Source organism: Ranitomeya imitator, chromosome 1, assembly GCF_032444005.1.
Source record: "Ranitomeya imitator isolate aRanImi1 chromosome 1, aRanImi1.pri, whole genome shotgun sequence".
NCBI lineage: Eukaryota > Metazoa > Chordata > Amphibia > Anura > Dendrobatidae > Ranitomeya > Ranitomeya imitator.
The window spans coordinates 656,872,322-656,888,998 of NC_091282.1; the positions used below are offsets into that span (position 1 = coordinate 656,872,322).

Sequence of the window (16,677 nt, forward strand, 5' to 3'; positions counted from 1 at the left end):
GTCGTGTAACCTTCCTCGCCCCCGGGCAGGCAGCTCGACACTGCTGCCTGCATCTCTCCCTCCACTGCGCCGTTCCGTGTGCGCGGGACGTTGAAGATCTCCCGGCCGCTGGCCGTCCGCCACCTGTGCACTCCTTGTAGTAATCCCAGCAGGCACCCAGGGAGGAGATGCGCTGTGGGTGCCTGCCGCAGGTAGAGGGTCCACATTCCTGGCTGCTGCCGCTGCTCTTCCTGGCTGTGCTCCTCTTCCTCTGCCTGCCGCTGCACGCCCCCTGACTGCTGGGGACCTAATGTGGGATGGTGGCAGGTGGCGCGCCCTCTGGGAGCAGGGGACCGACCGGAAGCGGAGGAAGCGGCGGCTGCGCTCTGCCTGGATCGCGCAGGCCGCACTTCCGGTCCCAGCAGCAGCGACGGTGTCCTGGGCCTGACGCCCGGCGCCTGCAGGCCAGGTACTTGGATTCCTGCCGGAGCAGGAGCGACCGGGCGGGGCAGCGCCGCCGGACTCACCGCCCGCAGGGTCCCTGGAGGGGCTCCGGAGCCTGCCACGCGCCGGGACTTCGGGTGAGAGTCTCTCTGGGGGCCTGGTCCTCCTGCCTCGCGAACTCTGTCCGGATCCTCCTGCAGCACCAATGATCGAGGCCAGCTGAGCCTCGAGCCAGCCCCCTCTCCTGGACCTGGCCATCTCTCGCAGCTGGGACATCATGGACTCGGCCGACGCCATCAAGCACGTCTTCTTCGTCCTGGATAAAGGTAGGGAATGGCGGTTTTCCCGCACTTTCCCTACTAGCTCCCCCCTTTTTAGCTCCTCCCCCCTTGCCATCCTCCTATCTCCATCCGTGGCTTTATTTAAAAAGACCGCCCGGCTAAAAGCAGTCATGGGGGGCCTCCGCCCAGCTGCACTTCACTCCAGCCCCCATCTATACCAAATTAAATCACTAAATGTACTGCTACGACTGAACGAATTAAATATTGACAAAGCCACAGGCCAGAAGGTATTCATCCATGGGTAGTGAGGGAGTTGAGCTCAGTAATTGACAGACCACTGTAAAATGATCAATACCACAAGATTGTAAAATGTCTGATGTGGTATCAGTATCAGTATTCGAGAAAGCTATGAATGTGGATCTATCATCTGCTAAGTTTGACATCAGTGGTGTGAAAATTAAAGGTATAAAAAGTCCCAAGCTGCAAAAATATACAGAAAAATAATATATCAACTGACAACTGGTATGGATTCATGAATGACAAGTCTTATCTAACCAAAATGATGAGTTTCTATAAGGTGGTAAGTGCAAATCTGAATGTTGGTCCTGCAGCTGATGTGTTTATATCTTGACTTGCACAGGTATTGTATAGAGGAAAGGAGATTCTGACATCCAAATAGGAAAGGGTTCTTTACAGTTACAGTTGTCAGGCTGTGGAATAGTGAAGAGTTGGCACTCACCGTTGCAACCCTGTATGACCTTTGCAATGCTAAGAATAAGGTCTGGAAGCTCAATAAGTGAGCGAGTGGTAAAAAGAAATTTATTGTGGATGAACTAAAAAAATGACAAACGCATTTCAACCACCCTCTGTAGTCTTCAATCAGTCTTCATCATATAGCTTATACTTGTCTTAAATTATTTCTACGTGGGAAGTGTACATCTATATATTTAATGAAAAACACATTGTCTGAACCATTATTAAACCTACTCCCTGCTACACTGGAAATGCACAGGGCGTAACCCTCTAATCCTTCAAGACACTTACCCAGGAAAATGTCACACATGTGAGTTGCTTTGGTGACCATGGATGCATCCTGGGTTGCTCCACTCGGATGCACTTCAGAAGTGACCTGGGGTCATGCCCATCTAATTCTTGGGGCACTCAACCAAAGTCATGACAGGGGAGTCACCCTGGTGATGGTGGAGGCAGTTTCCAATGCTCGGATACGCCTCTGAAGCAATCCAGGGTTATACCCACTGGGCAGCAAGTGTAGCAGGGAGCAGGTTAAAAATGACTTGGGCAAGGTGTTTATCATCAATTATGTAAGTGCACACTTCCTGTGCAGAAATTGTTTAAGACTTGTAGAATCCATCTGCGGCATAAGCCAAATAAACAGGAGTAGGTGGAGAAATGTTGTTTTTTTCATCAGTGAAAAAAGATTTTGAAACTGACCAAAGATAATCTGATGAATGTGATGAAAATCAATGATGAAACTTGGTCCGTTTTTTTTCTCGTACACCAAAAAAAACGGATGTCTGAATGAGACCTTAAAAAACGAAGCCACATTCAAATTTTTATTTTCTTATCCCACTTAATGAAGTGTAAGTGAATAGTTACCAATTATTGTCTTCTCCTGTTCCCAGTGCCGCTCTGGTCCCACATGACGGCTCCTCTTCTTCACTGGCTCACACAGGGACTGTTGTGTAGCGCGGAGCTAATTTTATCAATGTACAGTAAGTCTATGGAGCCTCAGAATAAAGCTCCATACACTTACACCGAGACGGCGACTTCTGGCTCACAAAAACTCCTGTAGGAGCCCGTTAGTCTGTTTTCAGGTCACGTGGCTGGAAAAGGTCCAGAGCGGCGCTGGAAACTGGGGAAAATTGCAATCGGTGAGTGTTTTAATGCACTTATACATAATTACATGCCATGATTAGAAAAGATCACAAAATAAAAACTTTGATGAAACATCTTCTTTAATCACTGTTATCCCAAACAGGGGGAACTGACACAAATTCCAATTCTCTATTTATGAATGTATGCTTTTTTGTGTATCTGAACAATAAAAATTTTTTTAAAAAGTCATGAAATTTTTTTATTTATTTATTTAAATAGTGGTAGCTGCTATGTTTTATACTCACAGTAATTCCTTTACCCCACAGTCTGGACTGGACAGAGCCTCCATCAAAACACTGAAGTGAGGACCAGACAGTCGGTTATTAGACAGGTCAAGTATCTCTAGGGACCGGTTATTCCATATTCCTGAAGACAAATGGATGCAGGACGTTTCTGGCAGACCATTACCAGCCAAACTGTAAGAATAAGATGAGAGGTGGATGAAGTGTCCACAGAGTGCTAGTATAACATCTATAGATCATGAATGTGGAGAGAAAATGTCATCAGCTAGTAAAATTCATAAATTTCACAACTAGAAGCCACCTCGTGCGTGTGTGGTGGATACCAGGAATGATGGCGGCTGTATGATGTGTCCACTGACACCAGAAATCCAGAATTATTAAGTAATGTCCTCACTTTATGGCATGTCATAAATTAGTGATTATTGAAGCACATGTAATGTACAACAGACATAAAGCTGATGGAGGAACTTGTGTCATCAGTGGCTGACAACTCTCCTTTCCCCCACCATCTATTGTAGCTCTCAATACAGAACACAGCCTGAGGGACTCAAATGCAAAAATGATATACAGAGGCTACAGTACAAGCAAAGGAGATACATGGACTTTGGACACTGGAGAAGTATTAGCTCGCACCCACCTAATGTCCTGTTTGACTGTGTCATGCCCCCAAAGAGGGTCTTGTATTAAATGGAAGAGCTGTCTGTACATGTAAATGGACCTGAAAAGGTGAACAAAAGAATGGGCTTCCAAACGGGAAAACGTGTGATTAGGCAGATGACCACTCTTGACTTTTATGCTACCCTCTGCAGTGGAATAAGTTATCTTTGAATGCAACTATATTTTCTGAAACCTTAGTTTTATTCTGGAATCTTTCTTTTTCACATCGCTATGCTGATATCCACTCAACCAAGAACCTTTTAATATTGGGCTTATACCAACAATCTCCAATTTGGATGTTCCTTGAACAGAGAAAGATTAGATCAAATGATTTAAAAGCTAACCTGGCTTTGAGGTGGTTGATCTCCAATGACCAAGGCCATCCTACTTACATCAGATTACACTGCAATTTTAAGGGTACTTCACACTGAGCGAGGTCGCTAGCAAGATCGCTGCTGAGTCACAAGTTTTGTGACGCAACAGCGACCTCAGTAGCGATCTTGCTATGTTTGACACGTAGCAGCGACCAGGCCCCTGCTGTGAGATCGCTGGTCGTGTCGGAATGGCCTGGACCTTTTTTTGATCGTTGAGGTCCCGCTGGGTAGCACACATCGCTGTGTTTGACACATTACCAACGACCTCGTTGACGACTCAGACACCGACACATAGGCGTGCATTTGCGTTGCCTTTTCCGCACCCCTCTGCTCCGTTTGGTGGTCGCTACTGCGTTCTGATTGGCGGTCATGCCTTCAACAGAAGGCGACATACAGTAGTAGCGCTTCCATCCTTTGTTCCTGACCGCGTGGTGGTTTGCAGATAGTTGTAGAGTTCTCCGGCCTGCGACACCTCTTCGATTTATCTATTCTTCAACGGTTCTTCTGACACCTATATTTTGTGCACGGTAGGTATCGTTTGGGGTCTCAAATGCGTTTTCATTTTTCCTTAATTTTTTTGGCAAGGCCGCCAATCAGAACGCAGTAGCGACCACCAATCGGAACTGAATGGGCGCGGAAAAGGCAACGCAAATGCACGCCTGTGTGACTACAACGTCACACAGGACGTCCCTCATCGAGGTCTGAATCGTCATAATAGCTGCCATGTGACAGGGTCACAACGACCAACGACATCGTTGTACAGGTCGCTACAGGTCGCCGCATCGCTGCTGCGTCGTTGGGAAGATCTCAATGTTTGACACCTCACCAGCGACCACATAGCGACGCAGCAACGATCCCTGACAGGTTGTATCGTTGTCGGGATCGCTTTAGCGTCGCTAAGTGTGACGGGGCCTTTACCCCTTCGGATTATCATGTACACATCCAGTATGTAAATGTCTCTTATACTCGCACGTCTCCATCCTGTACACGTCTCTTATACTCACACGTCTCCATCCTGTACACGTCTCTTATACTCACACATCTCCATCCTGTACACGTCTCTTAAACTCGCACGTCTCCATCCTGTACACGTCTCTTATACTCACACGTCTCCATCCTGTACACGTCTCTTATACTCACACGTCTCCATCCTGTACACGTCTCTTATACTCACACGTCTCCATCCTGTACACGTCTCTTATACTCACACGTCTCCATCCTGTACATGTCTCTTATACTCACACGTCTCCATCCTGTACACGTCTCTTATACTCACACATCTCTGTCCTGTACACGTCTCTTATACTCACACGTCTCTGTACTGTACACGTCTCTTATACTCACACGTCTCCGTCCTGTACATGTCTCTTACACTCGCATGTCTCTGTACTGTACATGTCTCTTATACCTACACGTCTCCATCCTGTACACGTCTCTTATACCTACACGTCTCCATCCTGTACACGTCTCTTATACTCGCATGTCTCCGTCCTGTACAAGTCTCCTACACTCGCATGTCTCTGTACTGTACATGTCTCTTATACCTAAACACCTCCTGTACACGTCTCTTATACTCGTGGATCGCCTGTTGTGACTTCTGTTGTCGAACTCCCTCCTGTGGTCGTGAATGGTACTTCGGCGAGTTCTGTCTATGGGCTCCCTCTGGTGGCTGTGAGTGAAGCTGCTGCTTCTGAGGTTCCTTACACAGGTGACGTGGTTTATCCTTTGGTTGGCTGTTCTATTTAACTCCTCTCAGATCGTTACTCCATGCCAGCTGTCAATGTTTTTGCATTGGTTCAGTTCGCTCCTGGATCTCTCTGGTGACCTGCCTTCTCCTGCAGAAGCTAAGTTCCTGATAGTCATTATTTGTTCACTGTTTTCTTGTCCAGCTGGTTTTCATGATTTTGTCTTGCTGGCTGGAAGCTCTGGGATGCAGAGTGGCCCCTCCGCACTGTGAGTCGGTGCGGAGGTCTTTTTTGCACACTCTGCGTGGTCTTTTGTAGGTTTTTGTGCTGATCGCAAAGTTACCTTTCCTGTCCTCTGTCTGTTTGGTAAATCTGGCCTCCCTTTGCTGAAACCTGTTTCATTTCTGCGTTTGTGACTTTCATCTTTACTCACAGTCAATATATGTGGGGGGCTTCCTTTACCTTTGGGGAATTTCTCTGAGGCAAGGTAGGCTTTATTTTCTATCTCTAGGGCTAGATAGTTCTTAGGCTGTGACGAGGTGCCTAGGTCTGGTCAGGAGCGCTCCACGGCTATTTCTAGTGTGTGTGATAGGATTAGGGCTTGCGGTCAGCAGAGCTCCCACATCCCAGAGCTCGTCCTGTATGAGGTTTAACTATCAGGTCATTCCGGGTGCTCCTAACCACCAGGACATAACAGTACAGCTGGCCCAAAGTATTAATGCATCTCAATAGAGGGATAAGAGAACTTCTGAGACCATTTTTTTTCCTTTGCACTGTGTTTTGTCTTTCTTTTCCCCTAGACCTTTGGGTGGTTCAGGACACAGGTGTAGATATGGACATTCAAGGTCTGTCCTCTTGTATGGATCATCTCTCTGCAAGGGTACAAAACATTCAAGATTTTGTGGTTCAGAATCCTATGTTAGAGCCTAAAATTCCTATTCCTGACTTGTTTTCTGGGGATAGATCTAGGTTCTTGAATTTCAAAAATAATTGTAAACTGTTTCTAGCTTTGAAACCCCGCTCCTCTGGTGACCCCGTTCAACATGTAAAAATCATTATTTCTTTGTTGCATGGTGACCCTCAAGACTGGGCATTTTCCCTTGCGCCAGGAGATCCGGCATTGCGTGATGTTGATGCGTTTTTTCTGGCGCTTGGATTGCTTTATGATGAACCAAATTCAGTGGATCAGGCAGAGAAAATCTTGCTGGCTTTGTGTCAGGGTCAGGATGAAGCGGAGGTGTACTGTCAGAAGTTTAGAAAGTGGTCTGTGCTTACTCAGTGGAATGAATGTGCCCTGGCGGCAATTTTCAGAAAGGGTCTTTCTGAAATCCTTAAGGATGTCATGGTGGAATTTCCCACGCCTGCTGGTCTGAATGAGTCTATGTCTTTGGCCATTCAGATCGATCGGCGCATGCGTGAGCGCAAAGCTGTGCACCATCTGGCGGTATTCTCTGAGCATAGGCCTGAGCCTATGCAGTGTGATAGGACTTTGACCAAAGCTGAACGGCAAGAACACAGACGTCGGAATGGGCTGTGTTTTTACTGTGGTGAATCCACTCATGCTATCTCCGATTGTCCTAAGCGCACTAAGCGGTTCGCTAGGTCTGCCATCGTTGGTACGGTACAGTCTAAATTTCTTTTGTCCGTTACTCTGATTTGCTCTCTGTCGTCCTATTCTGTAATGGCATTTGTGGATTCAGGTGCTGCCCTGAATTTGATGGACTTGGAGTTTGCCAGGCGCTGTGGTTTTTTCTTGGAGCCCTTGCAGTATCCTATTCCATTGAGAGGAATTGATGCTACGCCTTTGGCCAAGAATAAGCCTCAGTACTGGACTCAATTGACCATGTGCATGGCTCCTGCACATCAGGAGGATATTCGCTTTTTGGTGTTGCATAATCTGCATGATGTGGTCGTTTTGGGGTTGCCATGGCTACAGGTCCATAATCCAGTGTTGGATTGGAAATCTATGTCTGTGTCCGGCTGGGGTTGTCAGAGGGTACATGGTGATGTTCCATTGCTCTCAATTTCACCTTCCACTCCTTCTGAAGTCCCTGAGTTTTTATCGGATTACCGGGATGTATTTGAAGAGCCCAAATCTGGTGCCCTACGTCCTCATAGGGATTGCGACTGTGCTATTAATTTGATTCCTGGTAGTAAGTTTCCTAAGGGCCGTCTGTTTAATTTATCTGTGCCAGAGCACGCCGCTATGCGGAGTTATATAAAGGAATCCTTGGAGAAGGGTCATATTCGTCCGTCGTCGTCACCATTGGGAGCAGGGTTCTTTTTTGTGGCCAAGAAGGATGGTTCTTTGAGACCTTGTATTGATTACCGCCTTCTTAACAAGATCACAGTCAAATTTCAGTATCCTTTGCTGCTGCTGTCTGATTTATTTGCTCGGAATAAGGGGGCTAGTTGGTTCACCAAGATAGATCTTCGTGGTGCGTATAATCTTGTGCGAATTAAACAGGGTGATGAATGGAAGACGGCATTTAATACGCCCGAGGGCCATTTTGAGTACATGGTTATGCCATTCGGGCTTTCTAATGCTCCATCTGTGTTTCAGTCCTTTATGCATGACATCTTCCGAGAGTACCTGGATAGATTCATGATTGTATATTTGGATGACATTTTGGTCTTTTCGGATGATTGGGAATCTCATGTGAAGCAGGTCAGAATGGTGTTCCAGGTCCTTCGTGCGAATTCCTTGTTTGTGAAGGGGTCAAAGTGTCTCTTTGGAGTTCAGAAGGTTTCATTTTTGGGTTTCATTTTTTCCCCTTCTACTATTGAGATGGACCCTGTTAAAGTTCAGGCCATTTACGATTGGACTCAGCCGACTTCTGTGAAGAGCTTGCAGAAGTTCCTGGGCTTTGCTAATTTTTATCGTCGCTTCATCGCTAACTTTTCCAGTGTTGCTAAGCCGTTGACTGATTTGACCAAGAAAGGTGCTGATGTGATCAATTGGTCCTCTGTGGCTGTAGAGGCTTTTCAGGAGTTGAAGCGTCATTTTGCTTCTGCCCCTGTGTTGTGCCAGCCAGATGTTTCGCTCCCTTTTCAGGTGGAGGTTGATGCTTCTGAAATTGGAGCAGGTGCTGTTTTGTCGCAAAGAAGTTCTGATGGCTCAGTGATGAAACCCTGTGCCTTCTTTTCTAGAAAATTCTCGCCTGCTGAGCGCAATTATGATGTGGGCAATCTGGAATTGTTGGCCATGAAGTGGGCATTCGAGGAGTGGAGACATTGGCTTGAAGGAGCTAAACATCGCGTGTTGGTCTTGACGGATCACAAGAATTTGACTTATCTCGAGTCTGCCAAACGGTTGAATCCTAGACAGGCTCGATGGTCGCTCTTTTTCTCCCGTTTTGATTTTGTGGTTTCACACCTTCCGGGATCTAAGAATGTGAAGGCTGACGCCCTGTCAAGGAGTTTTGTGCCTGACTCTCCGAATGTTCCGGAGCCGGCGGGTATTCTTAAAGAAGGGGTAATTTTGTCTGCCATTTCCCCTGATTTGCGGCGTGTGCTGCAAAAGTTTCAGGCTGATAGACCTGACCGTTGTCCTACGGAGAAACTGTTTGTCCCTGATAGATGGACTAGTAGAGTTATCTCGGAGATTCATTGTTCAGTATTGGCTGGTCATCCTGGAATCTTTGGTACCAGAGATTTGATGGCTAGATCCTTTTGGTGGCCTTCTTTGTCACGGGATGTGCGTTCTTTTGTGCAGTCCTGTGGGATTTGTGCTCGGGCTAAGCCCTGCTGTTCTCGTGCCAGTGGGTTGCTTTTGCCCTTGCCGATCCCGAAGAGGTCCTGGACGCATATTTCCATGGATTTTATTTCTGATCTCCCTGTTTCTCAAAAGATGTCGGTCATTTGGGTGGTTTGTGATCGCTTCTCTAAGATGGTCCATTTGGTACCCTTATCTAAACTGTCTTCCTCCTCTGATTTGGTGCCATTGTTTTTCCAGCATGTGGTTCGTTTGCATGGCATTCCAGAGAACATCGTCTCGGACAGAGGTTCCCAGTTTGTTTCGAGGTTTTGGCGGTCCTTTTGCGCTAAGATGGGCATTGATTTGTCGTTTTCTTCGGCTTTCCATCCTCAGACTAAGGCCAAACCGAACGAAATAATCAGACTTTGGAGACATATCTGAGATGCTTTGTTTCTGCTGATCAGGATGATTGGGTGTCTTTCTTGCCTTTGGCTGAGTTCGCCCTTAATAATCGGGCCAGCTCGGCTATTTTAGTTTCTCCTTTTTTCTGTAATTCTGGTTTCCATCCTCGTTTCTCTTCAGGGCAGGTTGAGCCTTCGGACTGTCCTGGTGTGGATGCGGTGGTGGACAGGTTGCAGCAGATTTGGACTCATGTGGTGGACAATTTGACATTGTCCCAGGAGAAGGCTCAACGTTTCGCTAACCACCAGCGTTGTGTTGGTCCCCGACTTCGTGTTGGGGATTTGGTTTGGTTGTCATCTCGTCACGTTCCTATGAAGGTTTCCTCTCCTAAGTTTAAGCCTCGTTTCATTGGACCATATAAGATTTCTGAAGTTCTTAATCCTGTGTCATTTCGTTTGGACCTTCCAGCTTCTTTTGCCATCCATAATGTGTTCCATAGGTCGTTGTTGCGGAGATACGTGGCGCCTATGGTTCCCTCCGTTGATCCTCCTGCCCCGGGGTTGGTTGAGGGGGAGTTGGAGTATGTGGTGGAGAAGATTTTGGATTCTCGTGTTTCGAGACGGAAACTCCAGTATCTGGTCAAGTGGAAGGGTTATGGTCAGGAAGATAATTCCTGGGTTTTTGCCTCTAATGTTCATGCTGCCGATCTTGTTCGTGCCTTTCATTTGGCTCATCCTGATCGGCCTGGGGGCTCTGGTGAGGGTTCGGTGACCCCTCCTCAAGGGGGGGGGGTACTGTTGTGAATTTTGTTGTCGAACTCCCTCCTATGGTCGTGAATGGTACTTCGGCGAGTTCTGTCTATGGGCTCCCTCTGGTGGCTGTGAGTGAAGCTGCTGCTTCTGAGGTTCCTTACACATGTGACGTGGTTTATCCTCTGGTTGGCTGTTCTATTTAACTCCTCTCAGATCGTTACTCCATGCCAGCTGTCAATGTTTTTGCATTGGTTCAGTTCGCTCCTGGATCTCTCTGGTGACCTGCCTTCTCCTGCAGAAGCTAAGTTCCTGATAGTCATTATTTGTTCACTGTTTTCTTGTCCAGCTGGTTTTCATGATTTTGTCTTGCTGGCTGGAAGCTCTGGGATGCAGAGTGGCCCCTCCGCACCGTGAGTCGGTGCGGAGGTCTTTTTTGCACACTCTGCGTGGTCTTTTGTAGGTTTTTGTGCTGATCGCAAAGTTACCTTTCCTGTCCTCTGTCTGTTTGGTAAGTCTGGCCTCCCTTTGCTGAAACCTGTTTCATTTCTGCGATTGTGACTTTCATCTTTACTCACAGTCAACATATGTGGGGGGCTTCCTTTACCTTTGGGGAATTTCTCTGAGGCAAGGTAGGCTTTATTTTCTATCTCTAGGGCTAGATAGTTCTTAGGCTGTGACGAGGCGCCTAGGTCTGGTCAGGAGCGCTCCACGGCTATTTCTAGTGTGTGTGATAGGATTAGGGCTTGCGGTCAGCAGAGCTCCCACATCCCAGAGCTCGTCCTGTATGAGGTTTAACTTTCAGGTCATTCCGGGTGCTCCTAACCACCAGGTCATAACAATCGCCCCCACGTAAGGGCAATGGGGTACTCGATACCGGGTCTTTCAGTTCCCTCAGCGAGGATGTCATGGTGGCCCGTCCCGGACCGTGGCCCTAAGAGGGGCGCCCAATAAAAGGAAGAGTTTGTAGATAACGGTAGTGTTCGTGATGCCACCTGTGGTATTCGGTTAGGGTGACCGACGCTGCTTAGGGGTCAGCTGGGGTGATGGAATGGCAGCTAGATTGTATACCTTCCCACAGGTGAAGTATATCCCCAGGGCTTCCCAGAAGTGTAGATGGTGATGGTGGATGGTGCAAGGCGCGGTGAATAACGCGGTCATGCCTTCAACAGAAGGCGACATACAGTAGCAGCGCTTCCTGTTGTGAATTCTGTTTTTGGGCTCCCTCTGGTGGTTACTGATGGTACTGGGTGACTTGTGTTCTCTGCGGTCTCTGGTGTCCACCTGTTCCATCAGGATATGGGAGTTTCCTATTTAACCTGGCTTTCTTGTCATTTCCTCGCCGGCTATCAATGTAATCAGTGGTTCTGGTTACCTCTGCTATCCGTTTCTGTAATCTTCAGGACAAGCTAAGTTTTGATTTTCCCGTTCCATGTTTTGTTTAATTTTTGTCTTAGTCCAGCTTGCAGATATGTGATTCCTTGCTGCTGGTTGCTCTAGTGGGCTGAAATTACTCCTCATGTTCCATGAGTTGGCACATGAGTTCAAGTAATTTCAGGATGGTTTTTTTTTAAGGGTTTTTCGCTGACCGCGCAGTTCACTTTTGTATCCTCTGCTATCTAGCTTTAGCGGGCCTCATTTTGCTGAATCTGTTTTCATAACTACGTATGTGCTTTCCTCTCCTTTCACCGTCATTACATGTGGGGGGCTGCTATTTCTGTGGGGTGTTTCTCTGGAGGCAAGAGAGGTCTGTGTTTCTTCTAATAGGGGAAGGTAGTCCTTCGGCTGGCGCGAGACGTCTAGGAATCATCGTAGGCACGTTCCCCGGCTACTGCTAGTTGTGTGTTTAGGTTCAGGATCGCGGTCAGCTCAGGTTCCATCACCCTAGAGCTCGTTCTGTTTTTGTGCTTGTCCTTTTGTGATCCCCTGCCATTGGGATCATGACAGCTTCCATCCTTTGTTCCTGACCGCGTGGTGGTTTGCAGATCGTTGTAGAGTTCACCGGCCTGCGACTCTTCTTCGATTTATCTATTCTTCAACGGTTCTTCTGACACCTATATTTTGTGCACGGTAGGTATCGTTTGGGGTCTCAAATGCGTTTTTATTTTTCCTTAATTTATTTGGCAAGGCCGCCAATCAGAACGCAATAGCGACCACCAATCGGAACTGAATGGGCGCGGAAAAGGCAACGCAAATGCACGCCTGTGTGACTACAACGTCACACAGGACGTCCCTCATCGAGGTCTGAATCGTCATAATAGCTGCCATGTGACAGGGTCACAACGACCAACGACATCGTTGTACAGGTCGCTACAGGTCGCCGCATCGCTGCTGCATCGTTGGGAAGATCTCACTGTTTGACATCTCACCAGCGACCACATAGCGACGCAGCAATGATCCCTGACAGGTTGTATCGTTGTCGGGATCGCTTTAGCGTCGCTAAGTGTGACGGGGCCTTTACCCCTTCGGATTATCATGTACACATCCAGTATGTAAATGTCTCTTATACTCGCACGTCTCCATCCTGTACACGTCTCTTATACTCACACGTCTCCATCCTGTACACGTCTCTTATACTCACACATCTCCATCCTGTACACGTCTCTTATACTCACACATCTCCATCCTGTACACGTCTCTTATACTCACACGTCTCCATCCTGTACACGTCTCTTATACTCACACGTCTCCATCCTATACACGTCTCTTATACTCACACGTCTCCATCCTGTACATGTCTCTTATACTCACACGTCTCCATCCTGTACACGTCTCTTATACTCACACGTCTCCATCCTGTACACGTCTCTTATACTTACACGTCTCCATCCTGTACACGTCTCTTATACTCACACGTCTCCATCCTGTACACGTCTCTTATACTCACACGTCTCCATCCTGTACATGTCTCTTATACTCACACGTCTCCATCCTGTACATGTCTCTTATACTCACACATCTCCATCCTGTACACGTCTCTTATATACTCCCACGTCTCCATCCTGTACACGTCTCTTATATACTCCCACGTCTCCATCCTGTACACATCTCTTATACTCGCACGCCCCCTTCCTGTACACGGCTCTTATACTCGCACATCTCCGTCCTGTACACGTCTCTTATACCTACATGTCTCCGTCCTGTACAAGTCTCTTATACTCACACGTTTCAGTCCTCTACATGTCTCATACCTACACGTCTCAGTCCTGTATAAGTCTCTTATACTCACACATCTCCGTCCTGTACACGTCTCTTATACTCGCACATCTCCGTCCTGTACACGTCTCTTATACTCGCACATCTCCGTCCTGTACATGTCTCTTATACTTGCACGTCTCCATCCTGTACACGTCTCTTATACTCACACGTCTCCGTCCTGTACACGTCTCTTATATCTACATGTCTCCAACCTGTACACGTCTCTTATACTCACATATCTCTGTCCTGTACACGTCTCTTATATCTACATGGTTCCAACCTGTATACGTCTCTTATGCTCGCACATCTCCATCCTGTACACAGCTCTGGCAAAAATTAAGAGTCTACCACATCAAAACCCTGTCATGGGCAGCCCAATCTCCAGACCTGAACCCCATTGAAAACCACTGGAATGTAATAAAGAGGATGATGGATAGTCACAAGCCATCAAACAAAGCTGTGATTAAAATTCATGGTTATTCCACAAAATATTGATTTCTGAACTCTTCCTGAGTTAAAACATTAGTATTGTTGTTTCTAAATGATTATGAACTTGTTTTCTTTGCATTATTTGAGGTCTGAAAACACTGGGGTTTGTTTTTTTTTACCATTTTTCTTTGTCAGAAAAAAAATACAAAATTTATTGCTTGGAAATTCAGAGACGTATTGTCAGTAGGGTTGAGCGAAACGGGTCAGCCAGATTCAGCAGTCGCCGACTTTTGGCAAAGTCGGGTTTCATGAAACCCGACCCGACCCCTGTGTGGGGTCGGCCATGAGGTCGGCGATCTTCTGATCTGGAATCGGAATTCCGATACCGAGTTCCGATATGTTTAAGATATCGGGAATCGGTATCGGAATTCATATTTAAGTGTAAAATAAAGAATAAAAAAAAAATATATTGATATACTCACCCTCGGACGCGCCCTGGTTCTCACCGACAGCCTTCCTTCCTAAGAATGAGTGCCTGAAGGGCCTTCGATGACGTCGCGGCTTGTGATTGGTTGTGTGAGCGGTCACATGGGCGTCACACGACCAATCACAAGCCACGACGTCATCTAAGGTCCTTCAGGCGCTAATTCTTAGGAAGGAAGCGTCCGAGGGCGCGTCCGAGGGTGAGTATATTCCTAATAGGTATATACTCACCCTCGGACGCACCCTGGTTCTAACCCGCAGCCTTCCTTCCTAAGAAGGAGTCTCTATCATGACACGGGCTCCTCAGGTTACTGCTTCACCTCAGACTTGGTGTGGGCAAATAACGTACAGTCCTATGCCCTTCGGTTCTGTCATGCATCCTGGAGAACATCACGACCACGGGCTCCCGGTGCCCGGTTTCTGCGCTTCCACTGTGCTCCTATCCTCTTAAGCTCCACTACAATCCAACCCTTCAGGTTATCTCTTCCTTTTCCAGGTGCTGCAGCTCCCACGTGGCTGCTAGGCCCCACTGTCTGCTCTCCTTCCTCTCTCTTCACTGTCTGCTCCAGACTGAACTGTTTTCCTTGGTCTCCCTGGACCAACTAGCTAACTCCTCCTCCAGACCAGGATACTTCTATCTGAGGGAAGCTCCCCTGAATTCGGGTTCAGAGCTCCCCCTTCTGGCCTGGATTTTGAACATGTTGAATGTAGGTGCTTATGTGGTAAAGAGAATCCTCCTTGCCTACAAGCATGATATCGCACTCGCCGAAAGGAAGGCAACATCACTGTAACAACCGGTTACCTGGGGTGTTACATAAGCCTTCTTTGATGGGAACCCTGATACGATACGATACACTTTATTGATCCCGTGGGAAATTATGGTATCACAGCAGCACAACTTAAATCATAAAAATCATAAAAGAATTACATAGTTGACATGACAGTGGAGTTGACAGAAGAACATTATACATTACACATTAGAATAAGACATACACAACGAGTGAACTGAAATGTAGAGAAATAAGTAAACATTCACCTTGGTGGTTTAACCCTAATGTTATTGTTGTACATTCCCATAGCAGTTGGCACAAACGTTATTTCCTATATTTTTCCTTCTAACACCTCAGATTAGCCGGTTGCTGAAGGTGCTCTTCTGTCTCATGAATAGCTCATATAGTGGATGTGCATTATTGTTCATAATTGCCATACACTTTTTCAGAGTTCTTTTCTCCACTACCTCCCCAAAAGAGTCCAGCTTGCAGCCCACAGCAGAACTTGCCTTCTTAATAATCTTATTCAGCTTATTTGCATCAGAGGCCCGCACACTACTACCCCAGATTGGTAGAACATTTCTAACATTTTGCTGCACACATTAAAAGACCTCAGTTTCCTTAGGAAATACAATCTGCTCATCCCCTTCTTGTAGACAAACTCTGTTTAGACAAAGTCTGTTTAGAAAGGATCGTAAAAATCGGAGAGGAGGAGGGGTTTGTCTCTATGTAAAGTCTTGTCTAAAGTCCACTTTAAGGGAGGATATTAGCGAAGGGAATGAGGATGTCGAGTCCATATGGGTTGAAATTCATGGAGGGAAAAATGGTAACAAAATTCTCATTGGGGTCTGTTACAAACCCCCAAATATAACAGAAAGCATGGAAAGTCTACTTCTAAAGCAGATAGATGAAGCTGCAACCCATAATGAGGTCCTGGTTATGGGGGACTTTAACTACCCGGATATTAACTGGGAAACAGAAACCTGTGAAACCCATAAAGGCAACAGGTTTCTGCTAATAACCAAGAAAAATTATCTTTCACAATTGGTGCAGAATCCAACCAGAGGAGCAGCACTTTTAGACCTAATACTATCTAATAGACCTGACAGAATAACAAATCTGCAGGTGGTTGGGCATTTAGGAAATAGCGACCACAATATTGTGCAGTTTCACCTGTCTTTCACCAGGGGGACTTGTCAGGGAGTCACAAAAACATTGAACTTTAGGAAGGCAAAGTTTGAACAGCTTAGAGATGCCCTTAATCTGGTAGACTGGGACAATATCCTCAGAAATGAGAATACAGATAATAAATGGGAAATGTTTAAGAACATCCTAAATAGGCAGTGTAAGCGGTTTATACCTTGTGGGAATAAAAGGACTAGAAATAGGAA

At 46.7% G+C, this 16,677-nt stretch overlaps 1 protein-coding gene across 2 annotated transcripts in view; it reads right to left on the reverse strand.

Annotated features, from left to right (window-relative positions):
- The window catches only part of LOC138639649 (NACHT, LRR and PYD domains-containing protein 3-like), a 515,752-nt gene that overhangs the window by 23,272 nt on the left and 475,803 nt on the right, over positions 1 to 16,677 (reverse strand). For both annotated transcript variants that reach the window (XM_069728773.1, XM_069728772.1), the window contains one exon: positions 2,846 to 3,016. In XM_069728773.1, the coding sequence (XP_069584874.1) occupies positions 2,846 to 3,016 (171 nt within the window). The remainder of the gene's footprint in view (positions 1 to 2,845; positions 3,017 to 16,677) is intronic.